The sequence below is a fragment of the Pagrus pagrus genome (genome assembly GCF_965226575.1).
Source record: "Pagrus pagrus genome assembly, chromosome: 21".
NCBI classification, from domain to species: Eukaryota; Metazoa; Chordata; class Actinopteri; order Spariformes; family Sparidae; genus Pagrus; species Pagrus pagrus.
In genome coordinates, this window is record NC_140208.1 from 4,133,882 (window position 1) to 4,143,116 (window position 9,235).

Below are 9,235 nucleotides of genomic sequence, written 5' to 3' on the forward strand. Positions count from 1 at the left end.
TGCAACAGTAGCTCACTTGGTAGAGCGTGCGTCCCATGTATAGAGGTTGTGTCCTTGCTGCAGTGGCCCAAATAAAAATAAAAAAATAAATATAAATAATAATAATAAATAAATAAAGCCATGAAAGGCTGAAAAAAATTATACAACATTATTTATTACACCTTTCAGATGCAAACTGAGTAAATCTACCTGTGACAGATTAACCAACTCAATCAAAAATAGACTGTAATAGACTGCAGGCCAATTTTGTTGGTAGAATACAAAGTAAAGGAATTTTATTATTATTCATGAGCTGGCTCCATTACACACAAAGCATTTGAGCAACGAGAAAGACTCATTTTAATTTTTGCTGTAAGCTCCAGAAATGTTTTGTCGACTACAAAACTTCTCCTGATCTGCACGGTGGTGAGTAGATAATGACTGATATTTGATTTTTGGGTGAACTGCTTCTTTAATTTCACCTAAATTAGTTGAGTTTACAGATCATTTAAACAGCACTTTTCATTGGCTAATAGCCGATATGTCTGCAGGTAATCTAAAGGAAGACTGCATCCACATTATTTAAAAAATACAACTCGAGTACATCCAAATGAGTGACATCAGCCTCAGTGTCTCACTGCAGAGCTCATCATCATCCTCTGCAGTCATCTCACGCTCCTATTCTACATAAATTTCCGCATTAAGTCCAAACCATTTCCTGTGGCCAGAGTTATATATATGCCATCAATCAACAGAAACAAGCAATCTGTCCTGGGGGCACCTTTCACATTCACATTCATGCAAGTCTTCTTATTTGTATTCATCTGATGACTATAGTACTTAGGGGCGTACTTTTGTGGAGAAGAACATTGAGGTCATTTGTTGGGGGACAGCAGGATCAACTAACACGCCTTTTGCGATCAAAAATGATGAATTCAGGGCGAGAAGCTGCACAGATAGAAGCAAGTAGTTTCTCCTACATCCTCCTTGTTAAATATGAACAAATCACCCACTGGAGGAGTGTTAGTCAGAGGACAGCTCCGTGCTGAAGGTTAAGACTCGTCCCTCAAGCTACCACACAACCATCTGTCACATTCCTTCAAGATCATTTCAGGTTGTGCAGCGAGGAAACGTTCAAACCTCAGTGTTCACCAGTAAAACATGTACACTCCTCTCGTCATACGAAGGTGTCTGTAAAGTAAAATCTGTCACACATAACAATGCCGACAGCACCACTGCAGTTTTGTCTTCCTCTGACAAGCTGTTCAAATACAACTGAGGAGAAAATCTAAATTTAAACACCAATGCCAGCGTTTGCACAAAAAAACATTTATTCCATCTGCACTTATTCCATGAATCTTCAAATAACCTCCAGACTAAAAACAGTTATCTGTTCTTTAATATGTCTGCTGACAAGCCTCCGGTGGATTCATGTGAAGTCTATTCAAATGTGGCATTCAGAGCTGGCTTTGTGCGCACGTTTCTGCACAGCTAAAGAGGCTTCTCTGCCAACACCAGACAGAAGGGCACGGTCAAACATATTCAGTTGATAATGGGGTCTTCTGCAGAATAATTCAACAAACACGCGGGTTAAATTGCTGCAAAAACGAGAGCTAGAAACATGATTTAATTAAGATTTCAGACACTTGAACAGATTCAAAAAAAGAGCATAAACTTGCAGGAAATTAAGCATTCTTGTTCTGGAAACATCCTTGGTCAGTCCTTATTAATCGTCCTGTTTCTGTGGTCTGATGGGGCCGATGGACGGCGGCCGGTTGGTGAACGGGTGCCACTGGCCCTGGATGCTGGGGCTGTCTGTGTGGAAGGGCTTGCGGATGCGGATGATGTCCAGGCCGGACTGATTGGTCAGCTTGGTCAGGAGCTCTGAAATCTGCGGAGACGTTTTGTTTGTGATGATTTCTTCCCTCACGCTTCCGTTCACTGCGGGAAGGAAAAAGAGGAAACAACTAAGTATGACTGACTCATGTACAGACTTTCTTACAGACAGACCGGCTGCCTGTTGTGAAATGTAACAGTGTCAACAAGAACAGCTGATTCTGGGTGAGATGGTTTAACTAAGTCAGTCAGTCGACACCCTCTGTGGCATTTCACTTCTACCTGAATAGAGGTCTCAGAAAAACCTGTGTTACACTGCCCCCTACAGTATCTGAGTGTAATAACATTTATAATCACACTACCTTACATCGACTGCTTAAACTTGCCACATACTTCACCAACAAAACTGATTTTAACCATGTCGCTGGCCTTTTAACTGTAAAGTTCCACTATGATTTTGAACAAGAAGCATTTTGATGTTTTAGGTTGAACACATTGCTTCAGAAGCTTAAAGTTTGGACATCAGTAATAATGAAAACAGACAGGATTTTCTCATTGTTGGTTGTTTTAATGGATGCACCACTGGATCATCCGGGTGAAATAAAATTATATTAAATATTGTAACTAAATACTTCACTTAGCCATAAATAAAACTTAAATGAGAACACTTGACTTGCTACATAATGCGATACATATTAATTTGGTGACACGATGTTTACAATACAATAATAAATGGATCTCTACTTGGTTTTAAAGGGATCTCTGTATTTGTTTTTCCAGTCAAATTTTTGCATTTCTGCTAAAACTGTAATTAGTGCCTCATTACATAGTTGTAACTTTCAAGCAAATATTTAGGAAAATCCCTTTTTGATTACTATATTTATTATCAGACTTTTCTTCTATTTGTTCACCTATTTATCTCAATATTTTGTTTCTCTCTTTCTAGTTGTTTTATGTTTATAAAAACAAAACTGACCGCTTTATTTAACTTGTACCCTAGTTTGTTATTTATTAGAATTCACCTATTTTTATTTATTAGAATACAGGACCTGTAAATAAAACATGTGCAATGATGAGGAAAGACATTTAGGATCAAGTCATGAGCACTCACAGTATTCTGCAACTATCTTGGGTATCCTGGACGCCTGAGGAGACACATACACGACAGTTGAAGGGTTCTTCTTGGCATAATCCACCACCCCCTCTTCGATGAACTCCCTGAAAAAGACGAGAAGATGATGCTGAAGTCACTCTGCTTTTTGATTTTTTAGGTAATTCAGGCTTTGTTGAGACAGGGTGGACCTGGTGTTGATGGTCTGTGTTCAACATCAGGAATATCTGATGGAGCCTTTTGTTAGACTGCAACTGATGATTATTAACATTGCTGACAATGATGGGAATAGTATGTTTTTACCTGACTCCCAACGAGCTCTGTGCCTTTTTGGAGAAGATGAGGGAGATCCGTTTGAGCTGACAGACGTACCGACCGACACCGTTCTGAAGAACGCTCTGAAGGAAGCGACTCGGTGCCCCTCTGGAAGTCATCGTTCAACCGACAAGCGAGGGTTTTATATTATAATTCATATATTATTAAAACCGAGCGACTAATTAAACAGCTAAACACGTTAAACAGCTGCAACATTCATAGAGGACGACCTGACGGGCATGTACACAGCGCGGTCCGTCGAAGATATGTTCCGGAGTGAAACATAGAGCGGACACGACGGTTGCAATAAATACGAATTCATAACGAGACTTCCTCTAGTAGTAATGTATAATGTTGGATGTGGTTTTTAATTTTGCAAAATGTACACGGAAAGCTTTTAAATGTTTTTTTAAATTAAAATTAAAATGTAGCATAAACATTTCTAGTCCGGAACTTTCGTCGTGTGTTTCACACGGGCTTGTTTTGAAAACGCACCGAAAAGCCCGGGTTGCGAGAGAAGCATGGATGAAAATGAGGGCAAGAAACACAGCACGTAAGCGTGATTTTGTCTGTTTTTTCCTTTACTAAACTTAATGTATTTATAGTTAAGGGTTCCACACATACTCAGCTTGATTTTCTTGTTCAGTCAACGTCTGTTTAATTAAAAAAATGACGGTTTTCTGCCTCACTGTCTGTCATTTCTGTGACCACCGTTAGCATAGGTCAACCAAGACATGTATTCGCTGCAAGCTGACTTGATGTTTCTACCAATTTTCTGTCTGTCTTCATATCTGACTTCCTATTTTCATGTCTGTTGCAGGTTCAATGTCCTAGCCAGATAACTCATGTGGAGGAGCTTGCTGTTGAAGGGCACCACCTGCCTCTTGCAGGTGGCAGCCCGGAGGGTTCCCCACAAAAGACACTTCTCATCCCTCTGTGTGAGACTTCTCACTCAGAGACTCCATCACAGGCCTCCTAGAGCTCTGTGTGGTTTACAGCTTTTGGGCAAAGACTACTTCCTGGCACACAGTAGGACCAGGGCTTATAAAAAGGATGCCAAGTCTACTGTGGAGTTTCCTGCGAGCCCCATCACAGTCACAGATATCAAACAGTACCTGCGCTCCAAAGAGATGCCCTTCCACGATGGCCACAGCTGCCTCCACATCCCGAGCATCTTTGTCGATTCGTCTGACAGGAAGGACAGCTTCTCCTTGTTCATCGACAAAACCACCGGACAGTTTCTGTGCAAAGACACGCTGGTGGAAGGGAGCTGGGAGGATCTGCAAGACTGCCTGGAGGTGATGCAGAAGGAGGAGCAAGATTTCCTCAGCCCTCATGTGCTGCTGGGATATCCAGAGAGTGTGGAGGAGCAGGACGAGAGGGAGAGGGAGCTGAGGGAGGTGCAGAGGATCTGGTCCAGCTCTGTGCCCTTCACTGACCTACCTGAGGACGACGCTCAGCTGATCAAAACCATGTTCCAGGTACTGTTTAGAGGGAGTTAGTGAGAGATGTGCTGATGTTTTTATAAAGGACCATGAATGATTGCACGTGTTTTTTATTATCCTGGTATTCTTTTCTTAATTGAAATAATCGAAAGAGAAACACCAGTGCGAGATACCATCATATCTACATCGCAATAGGGTTAGGGCTTCACAATAAGCTTATAGTTATCCTTGACAGGTGATATGTGAAGAAGATAAAGCCAGGAGCTGATGTCAAGTAGGAATTTTAAGGAAAAAAGGGAGAAAAATAAAATGTTTTGGTGTATTATCACCATAAAAAAATAGAGAAAATATTCTAACTTGTCATGACTATTTTCCTCACAGGATGATAAAGTTAATCAATGTTTCGTTTCAGATCACAAAGGTCTCGAATGCAACCCTCAAGAAGTTTGGTGTGAGGGTCTTCAAGCCTACCAAGAGTCTTGTTTTCCCCTGGTTTGGTGGACCCGACTCCTCCCTAAAGGGCGTGAAGCTTCTCTCTGCCCAAAGCACAGACACTGAGAAGGTTACTTATAATGAAGCTACAGTACCAAAGAGTAATTCTTACAACAATTTGTTTGGCCTCCCTCTGGTGGGCTGTATGGACTCGGAGGTGGTGCTTACTGGACATGAGCTGGACACTCTGGCTGTGAGCCAGGCCACGGGACTCCCCAGTGTTGCTCTTCCACGTGGAGTCAGCTGCCTCCCACCGATCCTGCTGCCTTATCTGGAGCAGTTCAAGCGTGTGACGTTGTGGCTGGGAGACGACATTCGCTCCTGGGAGGCGTCAAAGATCTTTTCAAGGAAGCTGGGTCTGAGGCGCTGCTCGCTGGTGCGACCCGGGGAGTACCGGCCCTGTCCAGTGGAGGCGCTGGCCCAGGGAAAGAACTTCAGCCAAATCATTAAATCCTCCATCCCAGCTGCCCACAAGTCCATAGTGTCCTTCAAGCAGCTAAGAGAGGACGTGTACGGGCAGCTAGTCAACACAGACCAGGTGGCGGGAGTGAAGTGGACAAGGTTTCTGGAGCTCAACAGGATCCTGAAGGGACACCGCAAAGGGGAGCTGACTGTGTTCACAGGTATAAAGAAACATGATATGTAAAGGGTAGAACGATTCACATAAAATACCTACATTTTATCTTAATGTGTATGTTTCTTTGTTTTCCAGGTCCCACAGGCAGTGGAAAGACCACCTTTATCAGTGAGCTCGCCCTGGACCTTTGCATGCAGGGCGTCAACACGCTATGGGGCAGCTTTGAGATCAACAATGTGCGTCTGGCTAAGATCATGCTCACTCAGTTTGCCATGCAGCGGCTGGAGGAAAACCTGGAGCAGTACGACTTCTGGGCAGACAAGTTCGAAGAGCTGCCGCTCTACTTCATGACGTTCCACGGGCAGCAGAACATCAAGTAAGTCTTCTCTCAGTGTTCTTGAGAATCCAGCTAGATGAGTGTTTTTTTCACATGGATGCAGACCTCAGTTGAGATAAGGTTATTGCTAATTTTCAATGCATTTTAAGAATATAACATTTTTATATGAATTTTGGTCTGACCCTTCTCCAACTCTTTCCACAGGGCAGTGCTGGACACTATGCAACATGCAGTTTACATGTATGATATCAACCATGTCATCATCGACAACCTGCAGTTCATGATGGGGCAGGAAAACCTCTCAGTAGACAAGTGAGTAAGATGTATCACAAATATGAGAATAAACAATAACGCTGATTGCTACTTGTATGCTATGTTAACATTGTAACCTGAGTGTAACTATATGTGTCTATTATTTGTCAAATTAAAATAAGCATTGGTTTCTCATGAGCAGTACTTTTAAAGTGCATTTTCCCGCGTTCAATATGGAAATTAATGATGTTTGATGTGATCCAGGTTTGCAGTCCAGGACCACATCATCGGAGCGTTCAGGAAGTTTGCTACCAACAGCAGCTGCCACGTCACTCTGATTATTCACCCCAGGAAAGAGGAGGACGACCGAGAACTGCAAACAGCATCCATCTTTGGTTCAGCAAAAGTGAGATGGAGAGCCCTTCCTCATTTAATGTTTCTGAAATTAATTAAATGAACTGCTAGCTGTGTGACAATCAAGTAATTTCTCTGAGTAATATTGAAAAAGCTTCCTAAATGTGAATATTTTCTGGTTTCTTTCCTCCTTGATGACTGTAAAGTGAATATCTTTGGGTTAAGGACAAAACAAGACATTTGATGACTCCATCATGACCATTTTCGAGACAAAAGAACTAATAAATAATTGAGAACATAATCAACAGATTAACCAACAATGAAAATAATCATTAGTTGCAGCCCTACACCATGTACACCCTGAATAAACCTTAGCAGTTCAAGGAAATTACAAAGCCACATAGTCATTATTATATTACATAGTGTATATATTTTTGTTTTACACCCATGAATCCTTTTACTGTTTGTTTTTAATTGGCTGTTTTTTCACTGACTTGACATAATCATGAAAATACATACATCTCAACCTTTCACCCGTTCCAGGCCAGCCAAGAAGCCGACAACGTCCTCATCCTGCAGGAGAAGAAGGTGGTGTCGTGTCCCGGCCGCAGGTCCCTGCAGGTGACTAAGAACCGCTTCGACGGAGACGTGGGCATCTTCCCTCTGGATTTCATCAAGTCATCGCTCACTTTCGCAACTACCCTCAAAGGCAAGCTCAAGCTGAAGAAGGTCAACGCCAAGCTGGAAAACGAGGAGGTCGAGGCGGCCGTGAAGAAGGAAGAGGGTAAGAAGGAGAAGGCCGCCAAGACGACAAAGACTCCACGAGCTGTTAAGAATCCTGCAACTGGAAACGAAAGCAAGCAGAAGGAATTGAAATGAGTTTAATTAATAGGTATTATGGATTTTCTCTGTTGACTTCGGGTCAGTTTCACCACTTCCACAATTAATTGAAGGTTAGTAAGATCCAGAGATGTCATATAAAAGATAAAATTAGACAGTTTTATGTCCCCAGCTTAAGGTTCAACTAAGCTAATCATTAAAGGCTTACTTCATATTTTTTTAACCAAGACCCTATTTACTACGGTTTTGTGTCTTGAGTATCTAGTGGAAAGAACACTTTTTGAAATTGGTCATATTGAGCAAGACCGCTGCAGCCGTAAATCACAAAACGGGCAGCAGGAAATTGCACATCGTCAAAGAACGTCTACTTAAAGTGTTTGTTTTTGCCACCGACAGGCTCAGATTGTTATTGTAAGTGTCTGACACATTTTTGGAAAGAATCACTTGAGAGATAGATCTTTTTTGATTTTCCAGAAACAGCCTCTATGATGCTCTCGCCAAACCCACCAGACTCCATTCGCAAAAACGGTAATTTCATGTCTTAAAGCACACTTCATTCAATCTCGACAGAAAACCTAAAAAAAAAAGCACCAAAACCATAGTAGTTTGTCTTCACCAGCACAATCACCAGCACTGGTTTGGTCAAAGTAAACTCGTGGCTTTGGTGGCTTTGGCGAGCGTCTGTTTCCGGGTAAACAGAAAGCATCTTATTTTTAAAACCAAGATCTATCTCTGCAGGGATCCTTTCCATAAAAGTTGTCAGACACTTGAGCCTGTCCGTGGCAAAAACAAGCACTTAAAGTAAACAACATTTGACGATGCCCAATTTCCTGCAGGGATTACACTGCAGCCTGTTTTTTCATGGCTCTCACTCAACGCTGGAGCAATTTCAAAGATTGTTATCCTCATTAGTCATTTAGACTCAGCACAAATGGTGAAATAGCATCCAGGTTGAAAAAAAACCAGTTACCCTTTAAGTATATTTGAGCAGTGGAATATAATATATATTGTAGAATATATGAAATAACAGCCCTGATTGTAATTCACAATGAAACATTGTTAATAATCCAAGATAAGTTGGGGTTACTAAAGATTTGTTTCTTTATGGAACTAAGTACGGATGTTGAAATAATGATGGTAAAGTGTTTTCACATGTTAAGTTTGTACACAGTTTGTAACTACTGTATATCGAGACTGAATTCTCCGTTAAAACACTGCTCTTCTCTTTAAAAAAAAAAATACTGTGACACCAAGACGTACTGTTCAGTATTTCATGGTAAAATACAGGATGACTCATGCACTTGCACATCACCACAGTGTGCTCTCTACTGACTTTTTGTACACTGATGAGTTATCAAACGAGCTACTTTTTAAAAAAATAAAATGCTTGTGATGCAGCCTTTTGTCTGTGTTTTCAGCTGTGGTCAGCAGGGGGCAGTGTGAGCTTTACAGATGACACTTCACTACAGAGAGAAGCTGATGAGGATAATGGTTGAATAATTGTTCGCTGCTCTTTTCACAGCTGCCAAAACGTGTGTGCTTTATTTAGCTTCGTTTTTAGGCTTCAGTTGTGAGTATTTTAATATCTCTGAAGCATTTTGCCGCAGATGTCGTGACACAATCATGCAAACTAGCAAGAAAATGGTTAATTATGGCACTGTTGATTAACGCTGCTCCTCCTGTCTGATTGCTTTTCA

General features: G+C 41.5%; 2 protein-coding genes across 2 annotated transcripts; one reads left to right on the forward strand and one right to left on the reverse strand.

The window, feature by feature from the left end:
* Positions 1 to 1,569: 1,569 nt before the first annotated feature.
* mrpl43 (mitochondrial ribosomal protein L43) lies at positions 1,570 to 3,499 on the reverse strand. The gene is made up of 3 exons (XM_084343106.1): positions 3,230 to 3,499; positions 2,927 to 3,033; positions 1,570 to 1,920 (listed from the first exon to the last, which is right to left on the reverse strand). The coding sequence occupies exons 1-3, from the start codon at positions 3,358 to 3,360 to the stop codon at positions 1,706 to 1,708; spliced, it is 453 nt and encodes a 150-aa protein (XP_084199232.1). The 5' UTR covers positions 3,361 to 3,499; the 3' UTR covers positions 1,570 to 1,705.
* A 215-nt stretch (positions 3,500 to 3,714) lies between these two features.
* Positions 3,715 to 8,935, forward strand: twnk (twinkle mtDNA helicase). Its single transcript, XM_084342997.1, has 7 exons — positions 3,715 to 3,794; positions 4,062 to 4,722; positions 5,099 to 5,801; positions 5,891 to 6,131; positions 6,297 to 6,404; positions 6,609 to 6,750; positions 7,242 to 8,935. The coding sequence occupies exons 2-7, from the start codon at positions 4,087 to 4,089 to the stop codon at positions 7,575 to 7,577; spliced, it is 2,166 nt and encodes a 721-aa protein (XP_084199123.1). The 5' UTR covers positions 3,715 to 3,794; positions 4,062 to 4,086; the 3' UTR covers positions 7,578 to 8,935.
* The last annotated feature ends 300 nt before the right edge of the window (positions 8,936 to 9,235 follow it).